This window comes from Lactuca sativa, chromosome 8 (genome assembly GCF_002870075.4).
Source record: "Lactuca sativa cultivar Salinas chromosome 8, Lsat_Salinas_v11, whole genome shotgun sequence".
Classification (NCBI taxonomy): Eukaryota; Viridiplantae; Streptophyta; class Magnoliopsida; order Asterales; family Asteraceae; genus Lactuca; species Lactuca sativa.
The window spans coordinates 313,573,872-313,593,951 of record NC_056630.2 but is presented as its reverse complement, the minus strand read 5'-3'; the positions used below and the strand labels follow the sequence as shown (position 1 = coordinate 313,593,951).

The window sequence follows — 20,080 nt, the reverse complement described above, 5'->3', positions numbered from 1 at the left end:
GAATTTCTGATTGTACACACTCGCTGAGAGATTTGTTACTCGGACAGTTTGAGATACTCTAATATTTTGTGATAATGTTTGTTTTAGACACTTATGTTTTTGGATGAGATGGTTTGTGAAACTTTATTTCGGGAAATTAAAAATGAAAAAAATTGATTTAAAATTTAAGGTGTTACAAATAAAAGTTTAAAACTAACTAGGTTTACAATAATTTTCTCTAACTGCAAATCTATACTTTATTTTGTCGAAAATTTTTGAATGAATATAAAATATTGTTCCAAAATACATTGAGAAGTTAAATATCCACCTACTAAATATTTTTACTTATCTTCATACTTACAAGATCATCACAAGTGTCAAAATTAAAGGATGAGACGGTGTCTTACACATGATATTAAAGGATGAGAGAGTGTTTTCCGCATGATAATCATTAAATGACTAAATGACTAGGAAGATGAAGTAAGATGATTAAATAAGAAACAATTTAACTTTTTTTTTTCCCATAAATAGATGAAACCATATAAACATATGGAAATCTATCGGATTTGGGTCCGGGTCATATGTCAATTTTATAAACGGACAAAATTTTAATGATTTTGTAATTCTGAAAAGTAATATGGTCATTTTCTTATTAAAAAAAATCTTGAAATCATTAAGAAACATTTTAGTTTAATTTAATAATAAAGAAAGTTCACGGCTTCAGGTATAGCGATATACCCATTTCATTTGGCCTCAACCCTCAAGCACATGACCCAATACCGCCTCTTTTGATTCCATCCCTCTCGCACCCCGATTCGACGCTCGATCAAATTCCAAAATTCTCAAATCTTCACTCCCTGTTTTAATTCTATTTAGGGTTTCATATTTTGATTTGTTGATTATGTATAGCTGTGTTCTGAAATCGTCATTCTTCAATTGGTGAAACTGAACGCCTAGGGTTTCCATAACCCTTTTTTTTTCCTGTTGAAAGCTGAAGTTATGGCAGAGACCTCGAGATCACAAGTTACAATCACATTAGGCCGCAGTGGGCAGGTAAACAAGCGATATCATTCGTTCTGTTATTGTTCGATCATATCTTGTTAGTATCTTGGTGAATTGATTATGCTGTAAACGACTTGGTGAATAACAAATTACTTCTTTCGGGGTTTCTTTTTGGTAATTTATGTTGACATTGCAGCTTTTAATTTGCGTAGGTGGTGAAAAGAGCAGGAGCTGTATTGGACAGAGAGTTTTCCGATCCAGTTCCAGCTGTTGGGAGTAAACGATCAGTTAGAGATAGACTAGGAAGTAGTGCGGATGTTCAACTTGACAATAAAAGGTACGATTGTTTGTAATTTTCTTTTCAACCTTCTTAGAGTTTTGATCTTAAGCACTTGTTTTTACTTTTTATTCAAACTGCATTCTTAATTTCTTATATTGCTCTTCAAGAAAGTTTATCTAGGGTTGAACCTTATAGCAACTGATAAGGTTACTCATTTGCGATAGGAAGATCATTGATGTTAGTTAACATTATTTGCTTATTCTAGTTCTTCACTGCTTATTCTAATTCCAAATCATTTGCTTGAAGACACAATAACATTATCATATTTGAATTCCTAATCTTTTGCATTCAATTCAAATTCAATTATCAGGTTGCGTGGAGATAATGGTAGATTGACTTCACAATCACAGGGTAGTAATTTTCTCAATGGTAATAATATCCTTATCCATAATCTTTTTCATAACCTTTTTCCCCAAAATTCCAATCTAATTTCCAATTCCATCATTCTTCTTCAAGATTTTCATCTTAGTAAAGACGACCTTCGATTCAAAATCATGAAACGAACACAAACCAATGGTCAACACAACACCATTGACCTTCGTGACATGTTATCAAGGCGGGCCCGTTCTTCAACAACCAACTCTATTTCAACACCACCCCATAGCTTACACGAAAGTCAAAGTCAAAGTCAAAGTCAAAGGGTGTCTGAGTCAAGGGATGACAGAAGGCGTATGCCTATGCCTGATCCAAGGGACAAGACACTACTACATATGGATGAGAGGCAACGGGTCCCACAAACAAGAGATGTTAGTAGACAAGGAATAATACCAAAGATTAATGGTGGAAATGGCATGACAGGGCAATATAATTCCATGAGAAGTTCAGAAGCTCCATCATCCCAGATGGGCTTTTTGGGAAATTCATATTCTCCATGGAGTTTGGATCATATTAGGCGGAAATCACCAGAAAGGGTTTTGAATCCTCCACCAACAAGAAGGATTGAAGAGCCTCAAAGAAGAATTATAACAAGGGAATATGAAAACCCTAGAATTGAAAACCCTAGAACAATGGTATACTCAAGTAGGGATAGTGGTGAAATTTCAAGGCCTATGGGACCTTTTCTTACAAAACCACCTCTTTCTGGTGGGCCCGTGAAATCTTTGCCACCACCCTCATTGCCACCTGGCACTAATCTTCAACGAAGTCAATATCCAGTTAAGCCACCTCCACCTCACCTGCCTTTTGTTTATATATCAAATATTTGAGTAAATTACACAAATGGTCCCTATGGTTTATGGTAATTTGCATTTTGGTCCCTAACTTATTTTTTTTAACTCGAAAGGTCCCTATTATTTTGCCCTTGATTTTTTAATTTTTTAAATAAACACACCCCTAACCCCACCCCATCACACCCCACCCCTCACCTTACCTTACCTACCTCACAATTTTTCTCTATTTAAATAATGAGTAAATTACACGAATGGTCTCTATGGTTTGGGTAATTTGTGCGTATGGTCCCTAACTTATTTTTTTAACTCGGAAGGTCCTTACAGTTTGTTTTTATACTTGTTTGGTCCCTACTGTTTGTTTTTGTTATGTGCTTGGTCCCTGACTTACCTAAAAAAACTATTATTTAAATAGAGAAAAAATGGTAAGATATGTAAGGTAAGGTGAGGCCTGAGGGGGTGAGGTTGGGGGTCTGTTTATTTAAATAAATTAAAAAATCAATGACAAAATAGTTTTTTTAGGTAAGATAGGGACCAAACACGTAACAAAGACAAACAGTAAGGACTTTCCGAGTTAAAAGAATAAGTTAGGGACCAATCGCGCAAATTACCCCAAACCATAGGGACCATTCGTGTAATATACTCCAAATATTTCTTCAAAATGAAACTTTTTTGCAATCTTTTATATCCCTATGATATATGTAAATTGTTAACCCTAATGAAAATACTTTGTTTCTTGACTTGAATTTATTTTTATTTTGTTGTTTCTAGGTTCAAGAACATGTTACTGTAGAGGGTTTTTTGCGCTCATTGGGATTGGAGAAATATGTAATTTCATTCAAGGTTGAAGAGGTATGTAACAATGTTTTCTTAATTCTATTTTTGTTTACTATTTTTAGAAGGTGATTTTGATTTATTCTTCTGGATTAATAATATTTAGGTTGATATGGCTGCACTGAGTCAAATGGGTGACCATGATTTGAAAGAGTTGGGAATTCCTATGGTATGTTTCCTAAGTGATTGTTTATTTGATAATTTAATTTTTTTTTTTTATTAATTTGTTGTTGTTGTTATAGGGACCTAGAAAAAAGATTCTTCTGGCACTCATTGCACGCACAAGGAGGCAAGCACGATGAGTGAGTGTAGTAGTTTGATACAACAAACAAACACACTGTTTGCTGCAAATTCACATTTTGTGAAGCCCAGGGTCAAAATGGTCATTTCATTTGTTGTCTTATTGTCCAAATGGATTTGTGCTGAAAATGTTAGAAAACAGGAAAAGTTATTTGCATGGAAGGACTGCTTCACAACTTGTACTTTTCATTCACATTCAGGCTGTTTTTTTAACACTTGTACACATTTCTTTAAGAAATGAATGCTTCCTGATGATGATACCCTTTTTGGTCTTTTTGCTCATTTTCATGAATTTTATTTCCTTCTCCTTTTTTTTTTTTACAATATTATAATGTCTGTCTCTATTGGATTATTATTGTATTTCATGTTTCCACTTGTTGCCATGAAGTATGTGTCTTGATTGGTTTTGATGGGTAAAGTCAGCAAATGGGCAAAATGGTCATTTATCATATATTCAAACAGTCTTTTTGTATACAACAATATTTACTTGATCTATGTTTTTACCTTCCTACCATTCCTTTGATCTATGTTATAATGTGCTAAGTTGGTGAAGGATAAAATGGTCATTTATCATAATCAAATAGTCTTTATGTATACAATATTTATTAAACGCATGAACTTTTTTCCACTTGATGCATGAAATGTCTAAATGGGTTAAGCGAGCAAAGTGACCTATATGTGTCTAAACACCCATGTTTCCTTTCTACCATTTCCCATTTGATTTAATGGGTTAGGTCAACAAAAGGGTAATATGGTCATTTATCATATTGATGGGTAAAATGGTCATTTTACTTAAGGCAAACATCATTATCCATTTGGTATTTTACATATACAACAATAAACAGGAGAAAAAATAAATATAGAAATATACCCTAAATGTGCTAGGATTAACTAATGTTAGGGGTTTGGTGTAACTAACCTAATGATATATATATATATATATATATATATATATATATATATATATATATATATATATATATATATATATATATATATATATATATATATATATATATAACATAAAGGTTTGGTTTAACTACCCTTGACAGTTTATTAACGTTAGCGTTAAGTTTAACTACACTTATGGTTTATTAACATAAAAATTCAGAAATTAACAATGGTTATTCTTCAAGCAACTTGGCCCATAGTCTTTTGTCTAAATAACATTATTTGGAAGATAAATCTTAATAAGCTAAACCTCAATATATTAGGTGGCTGGTATAAATACACAACTGTTATTACTCGTACATTGAAAAATTGTCAGAAAAATCCCAATATTTTTAGAAGTTTCATTTTAGTTAAAAAAAACAGATAATTGAACATAAAAGTCCCGATTATTTTATTTTGGCTCAAATTAACAAAAAAATCATTTTTTTTCTTTTAACAGGAAATGACATATTATCCTGTAAAATCAAATTATCAGGACTTTTCTGATCAAAAGAATAATTTTGGGACTAAAGTGAAACTTTTTCGAAAATATTGAAACTTTTCTGACAATTTCTCTTCATACATTTAACCTTTTTCCGAGAGGAAACCATCTTGTAACCAATTTCTTCTATGCCCTAGAGGTGAAATAATGGTAGCTTACTTTTGATTTTTTTGGTTTTGGTCTATTTGAACACTTTTTTTTTTGTTTTATTACCAAGGTGAATTTAACCATGTGACCATGAAGGGTAGATGTGAAAGAATACAAAGGATTTTGACCAAACAATAAACATCCATGTGCTGATGAGGGGTAAATATGTAAAAAATAATACATAGCTTTTGACCTATAGATAAAAAATCAAGGGACATGAATGATGAAAAGAGAAGCTACATAAACACTATCTATGAAAGAGGTATCTAAGAAGCAACCTGGGGAAATTATTATTTCTATAAACAGTAGGTCAATTAATTGTTGCTTTAATTAAAGTAGTACACCAACTGATTATAATAACTTTATTTTATTACATAATAATCAAAAAAATTACGCAACTTTTTCTTTCGTGTATTTACTTTTCCAAGTTTGATCCAAACAAATTATATGATCCAAACAAACTATATGGTGAAAAAGAATATAATGTAATTATATCAATAAACGTGTTAATAATATGTTAGGTATACTTGTTATCAATATATACTATGAAACGGGAATCTTCAAGTTATGTTATTCAAAGAAAAAAATGATGTAACATGAAAGATTTAATAAGATCGTTGTAAATCCTATTTAAAGAAGACCAAATTATATTTGAATTCTGATAAAGTTGGCATAATGTTCGTACATGTGATATAGACCTTTTATGTTTCTAGATTGATTATCCATTATAATATTTTAGATTACGTTTTTAGGGTTATTAATCAAAATAATCAGTAGGAATGAATATTTTATGTTTGCTAAGGGGTAACATGGTAATTTTACAATCGCATACCTTGTCAAGATTCAAGGAACTAAGATCTTGCTCTAGGATGCTCTTGTGTTTAATTAAATGTGGTATTTTCATCTAATAACAACCTATTTTTTCTTATTTTATCATAAGATTTTGGAATTTTGGTTTTCTTTAATTGCTCAGCTTCTTCTATTCCAGCTTTAGGATTGTTTCCAAAAATCACAAGTTCATGAATGGGAACTAATTCGTACACAACAATTGTTATCTATACACAACAATTGGTGTGTTAAAATGTTGTATTGTACAACTATATAATGCATAAATTGTTGTGTATGGCTAAAAACCGTTTTGTACGAATCATTTCCCTTCATGAATTATAGTAATCTCTTCTCCAGTGGGTTCTGCACGTACAATGAACATTAAAAGTAAATAATATTTTAATAAATCACGTGTCTAGTTATATAAATGTATAATTACAAATTCTTTAAATAGTACTTCTTGTAATGTAGTTTGATAACATTTTCCACTCTCCAAAATTGAGTTAGTGTATAAGGCCATATGTACTTGCCATAGTGGAAATTTTTTACAACTTAGAGTATCTTTCTTCTTCGATAAAGAAAAAAAATTGATATTTATGAAAAAAACATGGTAATTGTTGAGATGAAAACCCTAATTGAGATTTGATGAACATGATGCGGAAAATAAGAACAAACACAAATATGAAGATTAGGTCGAATGATCACTCGATTTATTCAAACAAGAGGAATAAATTACACTTTCAGCATAGACTAAAGAATCTAACACTATATAAGAAACCTCACGTGGCGGCTACATTTTGTCTCACTCTCTTAACCCTAATTGTGAACAATACATGACTATTTATAGGGAAAAGACAAATCTTGGGTTTTAACCTAGAATTCATCAAAGGGGCCCATTGCCATCATCCATGGAGTGCTTTGAAACCCTACAATCTCCCCCTCAAAGTATGGAATGGATGATAATGCTTTAACTTCCAAAACAAGCATCTAGCAAATAAAAAGATCTGCAACGAGGAATATATGAAGCAATCCACGAATCTTGATTCTTCAATAGTCTTCAAACACGGGCTCTATGATATATAAATCAAGCACTGAAGTAATGTCTTTAAACTTCATTTTCAAATGTAATCCCAAAGAATCTTCATGAAAACCAAACCCGCCATAAAAACCCATTTCAGAACAAAGAAACCGAATCACTTCTTGTCTTTGAAGAGCTCCCCCTCCAAGTCACAATGATCTTCAAATAAGCTAATGATATAAGCCATCAAAAAATATCATGTAACAACCCAAACTTTAAGATTCGTAACACCACTTGATCGAGAAAATACAAGAAGTCAGAGATATAACAAGTCCTTAGCAGAGCTCGATAAAGAACTTCCGCTGTAAAGGATACTTCTCTGTAAAAGCTTTAGCAGAGCTCAATGAAGAACTTCCGCTGTAAAAGCTACATTCATAATTCTACCACAAGCTTTATAAAAAATCTTCAAATTTGAAAAGTTACAAATCCAATTTCGAATGACCATACCGAATTCTCCCCCGATTTATAATCAAAAACATGATTATAAAGCCTTCAAATGGTCATGAGAATGATCTTGAATGGATAAAAATTTACTAAGCTCCCTCGCGACAAAATGATATACACAATAAAGTATAAAATTCGAAAATTTGTCGTTATCACGAAAAACGACTTTCCGAACCGCCAAGACTTGATGGAATCCTTAATTTTCTGTTCACGAAAAAATATGTGCGATAAAAAATCCAAAACTGTTCACCAGCCCTCAAATTTGTAAACTTTTCAAAAAATGGGCTGAAATTGTCACTCTGCTGAAATTCTGGGACTAAAAATGTAACTCTGCATCAGTTTCCCCCTTCATGCAACAATTTCTGAATATAATCCAAAAGTGCCAAGTCACAAAAAATACAGGGATCAGAACCGCCAAATCGCTGAAGTTGCAGGGACTAAAAATGTAACTTGAATATTTTCTTCCCCATTTAGACGAGATTAAAGGAACACGACTGCATCATGCTCCGGTCTTTCAACGGCGACCAAACGAGATGCGAAACCTCCAAATGTTCGTAAACCAAACCCAAAAATTCGATTCTGATCAACCCTTCATACCGAGCACACCAATACGAATGTGAACCCGAGCCATTCCAATGCCAATTTCAAATGCGTATCAACCAATTGCGAATCTAGAATCACACCCGGTTCCGAACCCGGTCTCAATTCCAACAACGAACCCGTTCGTTCAGAATCGAACAATTAACCTTCCATTTACAAATCAACAGTTCGCTCCGAATCACAATTACGATTCCAAGTTCAATATTATTAGTTCCAATTGTAGTCACGATTCTGATTTTGACTTTTTCGTTTGACCCATCGAGTTTGAATCGGAAGCAAGCCATCAATTTCACCACAATCGATAAACAACTAAACCATTATTCCAATCGATATTTTAGATTAAACACACCGATTTAACAATGATTTTCCAATTCTTCATCTGTTCATCCTTAGTTCTTCAACGTTACCAGATACTCAAGAACACCAAAACTATCTTCTCCAAATTGATTTTTAGATCAATCCAAGTCAAAACTAAACTGAAACTTATGAATTACTCAAGTCGATTCAAGAACAAGGATTGATTAATCAAATCGGAGAACCACAACAACTTCAATCGAACAAGAAAGCTAATAATCAAGAAAAATCAAGAACACGATTTGAATTATATGATCGATTAACACGAGGATTTGTATGGTGAAAACAATAATCGATCAACTCATTCGACCAGGAAACCCAAAATAGAATACTAGTTTAATGAAAGTTCAATCAAAAGTCAAGAATAAACAGACGAAGTATATGAACAAGGAAGAATTGGAACAAATGATTTAGAAGTGATGGGCTCAAATAAACGATATGAACAGTAACAATATCATATTGTAATATGGGCCACACTGAATCAAATAAACGATATGAGCAATAACTCGTGATTTGGGCAAAAACGTATAGATTTATGGATAATACTTGAATCAAAAGATTTTGAGTATAAAACAAATCGGATCCATAGAAAAAGATGAACAAAATGAGAATTGGATTGGAATTACCATGATGAACAGTAACAGAATACATAAGTTACCATGAACAGTTGATCGAACAAAAATCTTGATTCCAAGACGCCAAAATACCAATAATCTTCAATAACTTGTGCAGAAAATGATCAAACCACGAACCGATACTTCAAAAATCAATAGACCTTCAAAGACCCGCTCTGATACCACTTGTTGAGATGAAAACCCTAATTGAGATTTGATGAACAGGATGCGGAAAATAAGAACAAACACAAATATGAAGATTAGGTCGAATGATCACTCGATTTATTCAAACAAGAGGAATAAATTACACTTTCAGCATAGACTAAAGAATCTAACACTATATAAGAAACCTCACGTGGCGGCTACATTTTGTCTCACTCTCTTAACCCTAATTGTGAATAATACATGACTATTTATAGGGAAAAGACAAATCTTGGGCTTTTAACCTAGAATTCATCAAAGGGGCCCGTTGCCATCATCCATGGAGTGCTTTCAAACCCTACGGTAATTAAAGACTAAAAAGGTTATAATACTATGACTATTTAGAGTAAAAATAATAAGAAAATGTTTATACTTCATACCTCTTCATTTGATATTTTAACTAATCGTTGGTTTTGTTGATCCCACTTACAATAATAAACTGTCATAAAAAGTAAAAAAATGACACTTAATCGAGATCAACATAGGAGCAAATCCCATAGTCATATTCAGGATCCTTGATGTTAACGTAGCTTCAGGATTCCTTAAACATACCTCAAGATCTTGATCATTATCGTTATAATATGATAACACTTTTAACGAATATATTTATATTTTTTTTCTCACATGTGTATAAATAGTCAACATAAGACTCATTCTCAACGAAGAATCGCTTCCGTCAGACTTAAGACCCGGGAATACCAAGTCAAATAACGTGCATATACTCATTCAAGAGGATCCCATAAATATCAGACTTATTGTTGTTTAGTCTAGACTATAAATACACCTGTAATTCACACACTATGGACACAATTAGCTTACTACTACATTTGTATTTGTATTATCATCACCATTTCTGTAATCTCACGTTCAAATTAATAAAACAACAAGGCAGGTAATCATTATCACCTCCCAATGTTTTATACCGAAGATCCTATAAAAGATAAAGGGCTTTCCTTGTAACTCACTTGTTTCACTTTGATCATTATTCGACACTTGCATTACCTTAAACACCAGAACCTCTCATACAATTTGGTTGAATAATACTTGCTCAATTTTTGACCAAAACAACTTGGCGCCCACCGTGGGGTCCTGGTGTTCACAATCGTTCAAGAATCATGTCTACCTAACCAACTTTATCCAGTTCCTCTATTCCTCCCATTTCCTCTAAAAACCTTTCACCACCTCCAAGCGGAGCTCCTAAAAAGACTTCTAAGGCACCGACGAAAAGCACCTCTCTGGTCACTACCCAAGGATTTCAGGATCATCCTGTAGTGATTTCCAACAACGACCTCTTTGCTATGATGAAGAGAATGGAACGAAAAGTTACTCAGCAGCAGGAGGGCAACATGACGGTGCTCAAGGAAATGGAGAGAATAAGAGCAGAGATCCATAAACCCCAAGAAGCATCACCCTTGATCTTGCAGCCCAAGATCCTGAACTTTGACAATATAGGATCCTCAGGAAACTGCCAGGAGATAGGATCCTCAACACCAACACCTGCTCCCCTTTGGGTGCAACTCTAAACGAGCGAGCCCATGTGATCCAGGATCTCGGTGAAACCTTCATCACTCCCAATAACAAGGATCATGGTAACTTCGTGAATAATAATACTTTTAATACTAAATTTATGGACCTTGATGCGGAATGGACATGGTCATGGCCAACAAACTTCAACAGTTAAGGCAAATGATCTCAAGTGTTGAAACATCCCAAAAGTATGACCTCGAAAATTTCGTTTTCAAATCATTATTCAAATCATAAACCATCCAAATTCATAAGTAAAATAAAAAATCATGTAGCATAAAACATCATAGTATCTGTCTCAAATCAAAATCTCGTAACAAAACATCTGAGTAAACTCCTAGGCTGTGACTATGGTGTGTGCCATGCGATCATCCCGAGCCATTCCCTTTGCTAGTGGAAGTACCTGAAACCAAAATTGAAAACTATAAGCACGAAGCTTAGTGAGCTCCCCCAAACAACCACATACCATACAATAACACATATAACATATACTAGGCCTTACCCACTGCATCAGGCCCTGACCGACATCAGACCGAAGTCCGGCATAAATTGGGCCCCGCCCGACATCGGACCAAAATCCGGAATGACTTGGGTCCCGCCCGACATCAGACCGAAGTCTGGAATAAACTGAACATAGCATAAACATGAACATATAACATAATCACATATACTGCAACGGGCTTGCCCGACATCGGAATGGAGTCTGGAACATATAACACATAACATAGACATGTATGAATCACAAAGACATCAAGCATACATAACTACTTCTCGGGACCGCCACCGAAGTCTGGAACACATATAAACTGCATCGGGCTAACCCCGACATACTACAACTACATATATGGGCCGACATTGGTGCCTTAGACCCGTTCCTACTAGAGGAAATCTCACCTAGTACGACTGACTGCTAGAAACACGAGTGAGAAATCCCTTTCAACTGCTCCGACGACTCTCCGGCTATCAATTCCAAAACAACACTTAATCAAAATCAGATAATCCTTCTTAGGGTAAAATGGCCATTTTACCCCCAGTCAAAGTCAACGTCTTGGACAAAGTCAACCTTCTAGGTTGACCTAAGTCGCCGAGTCAACCTATTGACTCGTCGAGTTCTAAAACTCAGAAACCCTAAAATTCGCAACTCGACTCGCCGAGTCACCATATGACTCCTCGAGTTCCCAAGCTAACCATCATCGCGACTAGACGAACTGAATCGTTGAGTCGTCCTCAGACTCGCAGAGTCCTAGAGTAATCAGAAAAAGGGACATATCGACTCTAACTCGTCGAGTCCCTCCTTAGACTCGTCGAGTTCTTCAACTTCCGAGTCCTAGTCCTGCCCAGCCCATTGAGTCACCTCCTCAACTCAATGGTTCCACTCACAATCAGAAAAAGAGTTAGGGTTCACGGTCCGATTCGCCGAGTCCATGAACAACTCGTTGAGTCGTCCTTGTGACATATCCATTTAGTCGATTCTAATCCATTCCAATGCTTCTAATTCATAGATCTGGACTCTTTAGACTAGCATTACACGTAAAGTTGCTAACTTTACCTTCATGTGTGACAACCGTCAATTTTCAGTCAAGTCAAAGTTAACTAAAGTCAACAAGTCAAACCGGTCAACTCATCTAACCCTTGTATGCTAGGGTTTTCAGTATGTTTCTTATTAAACAATTCACACTCTTAATACAAAGTATCACTTAGAGTTTTCACATGTTCGGAAACTCTAAACCCTAATCAGGGCAAGTGATGAAACTACTCGATAAAACATTATTCATTAACCCCCGGGGGCATATGATAGTCATAACAAGACTTAACGAGGTTTACGAACCTTGAATTATAGAGCCAAACACTCAAAAAGGTCCCAAAAGAAATCTCTCTTTGTATGAGAAATCTCTCCAAGTATGTCAAATCTCTCCCGAATCTCTCCAAGAATGTGAAATCTCTCCCAAATCTCTCTTCGTATGAGAAATCTCTCCAAGAATGTGAAATCTCTCCCAAATCTCTCTTTGTATGAGAAATCTCTCCCAAGTATGTCAAATCTCTCCCAAATCTCTCTCAAAACCTCTTTTGATTTATTTTGATCATTTGGATCCCGACACTTGACTTGGTGAAAAACCACTCGAAACGGGAAGATTCCTTGGAAAATTAGCCTTTTGGACCGAAGTCCCTCTATAAGGACCAAGCCCTTCTTGAGCCGAAGCCCCAAGGACCGAGTCTGAAGTCCTATGGTCTAGCCGCAACAAGCTAGCCGCAGCCATCGAGCCGTAGCCACCGACCGCAACCACCTTCGCTTCGGACCCTGCTCGGACCGCATCGCCTCTCCTCTTCGGATCCACATCTGCGGCCAAGCCTTCACTTCGGATCTAATGCTGCTAAGGCCGGAGTCACCCTCCCGACTTCGGATTTGCCACTTTTCTACCCGGTTTTCGACCACAACTCTATTTTTAATTATTTTAACGCGGGATTTTCTCCAAAAATCATATTTTAACATATAAGACCCTAAATATTCATAATTTAAACATATTTTTAAGGAAATCCTTATTTTAGAATAAAATCTATTAAGTAAGATCTTGTGGTGGAGTGTTGACTTTACCTTAGTGTGTAACATAAGCAACCCCTCCCATGCCCACTCCATGACCAACTATTGTCCTTCTACCATACCTGGTCATTCAAGAGTACTTTCCCATTCATTTCTCAGCCATACTCACGTTCTTAGAGCTGGAACATCTACCCTCTCACCTCACACTCCCCTCATTCTCTCATTTTTCCTCCTAGGACCACACTCCAAATTCTCTCTCAATTCTCTCCAAATTTTGAGACTTCCAAGGCTGATCATCAAGCTTTCTCCCATTCTTGGTAAGTATAATTCAATCTCCTTATAATTATTTCACTTCCTTATACTCAAATCATAGATATTTTACACAAACATCATCACATTCATGTTAGATCTTCGAACCTTCAAGACATCTTCTTAGTGTTCTTGAGTTGAACACTACCCTTCTCCATCATCCATCTACTGAAATCACTAAAGGTGAGTTCATACCCCATATTTTTATGTTTTTCTTAAGTTTTAAGGGGGGGGGGGGGGAGTACAAGTTAAAACACCAAAAACACAACTAAACTCATTTAATAGCCTTCATCAGAAAAGTTCAACTCCATTCACGGACTATTTTGGTCAACTTAAACATTTTAGTTTTCAAAACTGTTTTAACTGCAAGTAGCTCCGGTTCTTAGCTTTAAAATGACTACTTGCACATCTCCACACGATTTTTCTATGATTTATGGTGATTTTTACAAAACTGCCTATCATTTCAGAAACAAATTCGGACTAGTCTTTGAATATGAACATTTTAACACTAGTTAAAGACTTCTAAAAATCATAATAAAAATAATGAATAAACTAGACACACATTTTGTGAACTCTCAGAATTTACGGAATCAGTTTTCGACTTCGTATGATTTTTCTAAAATAGTGTAGATAGGTAAAAATCTAGATAACAGTTTATAACTTTCATCACACTTTGTAACTTGTTGAGCAAAGTGTTAATATTGAAGATTTCATATTTTACATGTGTTTGTTGATGTGGTATAATTACACAACAGATAAATACTCACTGAAGTATAAGAATCCTTCACCATTACCATTAGTACAAAACTAGAATGATAAACATAGTTATATTTTGCCATACATTCGAGTTACATAGCAAAGGGTTTTTATACACCACAAACAAACATACAACACTATATTAGGTATAGACAGGTCGCATATACGTTACAAACATTTTGATAAGCTATAATAGGTATAGTTTACATTTTATTTACATTCCTACTCATTACAAAAGGTTTTCATACGAAAAGGGGTACAAATACAAAGTACCGGTCTTATACAAAAAGGGGTACATTACAAAGTACCGGATATTCTTATAAATGGGGTACGAATACAAAGTACTGGGTTTATACAAAAAGGGGTACATTACAAAGTACCGGATATTCTTATAAATGGAGTACGAATACAAAGTACTGGGTTTATACAAAAAGGGGTACATTACAAAGTACCGGATATTCTTATAAATGAGGTACGAATACAAAGTACCGGGTTTATACAAAAAGGGGTACATAACAAAGTACAAAATATTCTTATAAATGGGGTACGAATACAAAGTACCGGGTTTATACAAAAAGGGGTACATTACAAAGTACCAGTTAATCTTGGTATAGTTATAGTGACTCACATAGGGAGTTAACAAAACTTAAAGCATACGAGATTTTATAAATCCAAAAGGGTATTTATGTTGATTTTTAAAAACCACCTTTAATAACAATAAATATGGAATTTACTTGTACACTTTTGGTCTCGGTACTTGAGATCACATAGCACAAAACTCACATGCACATTCAGTCTTGGGTTTTAAGACTACATATCGTTTTTATAAGGAAAATATTGGATTTTCTTGGTAACATACAACTCATTACAAAGAACGGCTTTTAAACTCTTACTTTCAAAAGCTTATGAACTCACCAACTTAATTTTTGACACTTTTTCAAAACTACTTGTCTTCTTAGGAAATCAGTGAAACAGGAAAACCAACAACATTTTGAGGATGGGACGTTAAATCGTCAAACAGTTGATTTTGTCATCATAATGTAATTGATTTGAAACATGTAAACATATACTTTGGAGTAAGTTTTTCAATTATATTTATGATGGTTGTATTTACTTTGAGCACTATTATACACGTTATTTTGATACTATACATGAAGTCCTCCACCCTCGGACGTTTCCGCCATCCTTGGTTTGGGGGTGTGACAGATTGGTATCAGAGCATTGTTTATAGTGAACTGAGTATATCGAACCACATAAGATATACAAACTATCAATGCATTGGGAGTAAGGTCTCTGATTTAACATTTTCCAAATAACTATACTTTTAGAAATAAATATTTTTTTATTAAAAGTATACATGCATGCATACATACTAAGGTCAACATCATTATAGAACATAAGAAAAGTAATGATTGTTGAATGGCACAAGTAGGCTTGGGGATGTATAGTCAGGTCTGGGAAGGACATAGCCTGATTAACTATGTCTAACCCAGAAGTGATTAGCATATGCCCGAGAATGGTTGTGGCGTTGCAACAAGTCTAAAAACTTACTAATTCTATCTACAAACAAACATTGAAAAACATAAGTCAAACACTAAAATACTATAGGAGTATTTTGTAATACTATAACCAACTTATGTGAAAACTAAAGACCCCTATTAGTAGGTCCTTAACGACTGAGTGCATAAGCTAAGGTTATACATAATTGAAGATATTATAGACTAAAATACTATAGGAGTATTTTAGTCTATAAACAAACATTGAAAAGCATAAGTCAAACACTAAAATACTATAGGAGTATTTTGTAATACTACAACCAACTTATGTGAAAACTAAAGACCCCTATTAGTAGGTCCTTAACGACTGAGTGCATAAGCTAAGGTTATACATAATTGAAGATATTATAGACTCAGAATCTATGACTATTGCTCTGCTTCCTGTTCCTTGTTTGGTTGTGGATTTAGAGTAGAGTCGTTTATTCGAAGGTCTATTTTATCTCAGATTATGTACAACTGGTATGCACTAAGTGATTATAGACATGACTGATAAGGATCACCCCTATAAGTAATTAATTATAGAGTTAGACGCCTAGTAATTATCTCTTCCACTCCTATTCTTGCACGTATAACATAGCAAGATCCTACTTACCGGGCGACCCCTACTTTCCCAACCAGAGAAATGGTGGATGGTTATGAGAAGAATTAGAAGCGGAACCGGAGGTAATCAACCCTCCATGAATAGCCAGGTTTTCCGCAAACCGTTTCGACTACATCGAACCTGTGCCCCGTTGGGCAACCGTGATCGAGGGTTGAAGTCGACAAAAATGACAACAATCACCATGTGGAGACCAACGAGGGTGCTATGACCTAAACCATGGGGGACCGACTGATAGAGCCCTCCTGGCGAAGACCCGGAAGATCGCGAACATCAAGGATTAAAACAGGGAGACTGAAAATTGAGTTCGAAAACTGCGCACTACTACGGACCCCACCGTCTCACGTAGCCGAGACTCGGGAAGAGACTACTATTTCAGAGACCAACTCTCTTTTCAGGACCTTATCGCCACTCGGACAGAGGCAAGAGAGTAACAGGGTAGACACATGACATTCAAAGAGAGGATGATTGCAGCCAAGCGTCAATTGGCAAAGCTGCAAGGTGCATCGAATTTGCCTCAGGCATCACAAGGGACAGATCGTCGTGAGTAAGTTCATACCGCTCACAAGACCTTGTAAATTAAGTTCATGAGTATGAGTTGGTGCTACTATATTCTAGGTGAAAGCACGACACTACAATTTAAGTAGTCATACTAATCGAGAGATCTAGTTGCTATCAAAACTTTTCCTTGCGTGGATGTGAGACAGACCTGCATCGAGGTAAATTTTTTTTGCTGAAACCATAATTACTAGAATCATATTAACAAGATGGGCTTACGACATACCTAACAGACTCGAAGGTCTATTTAGTGTTAATTGTATAACTAAGCATACATCAATTGGTCATAATAAGGACCTAGCTTGGGTCAAATTATGAGGTTTCACTTGGATACAGAGCTACTAAAACACACGAGTTTATCATATATAGACTCTCGTCATGAATTGTTTTCAGAACACCATAAAACAACCGAAATACATTACAAATTGAACTAAGATAAACTTAGTTAGAAAACTCGCGACGTATAGCAATTCTAAAACTCATTTCCGTCTCACCTTTAAACATTTTAGTGGAAAGGTGCCTTCTTTGTAGACCTAAAGGGTGCGATCATACGAGCACTAATACACCGGATCCCATCAAAACTCTCAACTAAGTGTGTTTGGACAAACATGATTCTAAGATGAGTAAAGCTTAACGCCTGTACGAAACCTACTTATACCCACTACCATACTCTGTCTCAGGAACGTTACCAGAAACACCGAGAATAGATTATGTCTTACCAAGAAGGTAACCATCCAACAAGCAAGGCAACAATCTTGCAGACAGATCCTGCTACTTTTCAACCTGTAGTCACGGCAGCCGTGACAGCCATCATAGCGCAACTTAACGCTAACAATGCCAGCAGAGATGGAAGCGGTACCGACAATACAGATTGTTGTAACAATCAGGAACACCCGCGGGTGTCTGCCAATGAAGGCGCCTTAGGCCACAAACCTACGAACAAGAAGAGAAAGTTTTGGGACGAAAAGAAGTGTAACCTACCTCAAAAATTCGTTGGAAGAAAGCAATCCGTGGCTGCACCTGCCATCACAACAGCAGTCACGACACATGCCTCGACATTAGCCACGAGGTCTGTAACCCAAGCGCCGACCAGACCATATGAGGGATCACTCCCAAAGTGTAACAAGTGTGGCTTCCATCACAATGGGGTTTGCCGGGTGATGCACTGTAAAAACTGCGACAAGAACGGACATACTGCTCGCTTATTTATAAACCAAACCCAACACCTCCCTTCAATCACCAGCACCAAGGTAGGCCCTGTATGCTACCTATGCGGTGAAATGGGACAATTCAAGAGAGAATGCCCAACTGAGAAGAATGACGGGGGAGCAGGAGGAGTGTGATGAACAAACCGGCAGAAGCAACAAGGGAACCTTATTAGGAATTTTGTAATGTTTCCAACGACAAAAACATTTAAGTACCATATGTTTGTAATGGATTTGGTATGCTTGCTAAAATCACCGTCTTTCTAAAAAGTAGTTAAAATACTCTCTCGTTCAAATCAAACCAAAGACACTCATATATGACCTTAGGATCATTACCTGTAAGCTGTGTTGACCTTGTACTTACATCGGGGTTAATTATAATCAAAATACTAAAGACTTGAAACAAATAATTCCATCCTGACTCCTGTTCCATGTCTAGTAGTAGGATTAGGGTGAAGCCACCCACTCGACGATTTCACCAATATCAAATTACATACGACGTACATATACCGCTCGATCGTAAAGTGACCTGTCAGGGATCATGATATCAAGTATCATTACTAGCTATCGAAACACGCCCACTACCAGTGCTAGAAACTGTGGTATGAATCATCTACAATAATAATAACATCAAACAAAATGGAACACACTAAAAAGAAACACAAGATACTCTATCACTCTAATGAGCACTTCTTACGAATACAACTTAACACATGTTTTATCTAAACAGATACTGTTGTCACCATTCAATTTTGATTGGTATAGTCCTCATCTTCCCGATTTAACGGCTACCAAAGGACCCTTCACCTAACCCACCGAATATCAAAACCTTTGTCTCCCATAAACACATCCAGCACGGACCTTCGGGCCATCTCTCGCTGTGAAACCCCAAAACACTCACCAGAGGAGTGTTATACCTTCTGAAACCTTATCACAAGTATTTCCAGGAGACCCTTCGGGAATGTCACGCATACAACAGACAAGGTTCAAGCATAGAAGCTTGGGACAGATACGGTTAGTCTACCACTACTACGTGTATACGTGAGGATAATGTATAATTAAGATTCTACGGACATTGGATGTGTGCTTCCGCCCTATTTCCTGTTCCTTGTCTAGTTGTGGACTTGGGGCAGAGTCACCCATCCAAATGTCTTGCCAACTTTAAGTACATACGACCTATATGCGCAAGTTAATGATAGATGGACCAGGTACGAGTCCTTCCATGAGCTTCGGGTCAAGATCACCCAGGAGTGCAAGTGAACGTCCTATCATCCAAATAAGTCTAGTCGGGTAAACCGAACCCATATGTTCCCCACCGATCTAATCAAACGAGAAACAATAAAGCAGACCCATGCAGCGCTCCGAGGAGAAGCTATCACTTATGACTTGGTACAAATAAGAGAAAGACTGGAAGCATCTCGAGATCACGACAAAACCCGAATAAGTCTTATCGTCTCTATAAAAACATAGCGTTTTTACTAGTGAATCTATGATGGCTAAGTGTAAACATTACGGTCATACATCATCAAGATTCTATGGATTTAGAATGTATGATCCCGCCTCATTCCTCGATTCCTTGTTTGGTTGTGGGATTAAGGCAGGGTCACCCACCCGAATACCCTTGTAATCTTGATGATATACGACTAATCACATTAAGCGATTATAAAAGAACCAGTAGGACTTATAATGCGAGTTTCATCACAATTTGGTGAAGCA

The 20,080-nt window shown here is 36.0% G+C and overlaps 1 protein-coding gene across 1 annotated transcript; it reads left to right on the top strand.

The window, feature by feature from the left end:
- Window positions 1–708: 708 nt before the first annotated feature.
- On the top strand, window positions 709–3,903 carry LOC111882005 (uncharacterized). The gene is made up of 7 exons (XM_023878376.3): window positions 709–1,032; window positions 1,194–1,318; window positions 1,632–1,690; window positions 1,778–2,475; window positions 3,259–3,339; window positions 3,428–3,490; window positions 3,564–3,903. The coding sequence occupies exons 1-7, from the start codon at window positions 979–981 to the stop codon at window positions 3,621–3,623; spliced, it is 1,140 nt and encodes a 379-aa protein (XP_023734144.1). The 5' UTR covers window positions 709–978; the 3' UTR covers window positions 3,624–3,903.
- Window positions 3,904–20,080: the final 16,177 nt, after the last annotated feature.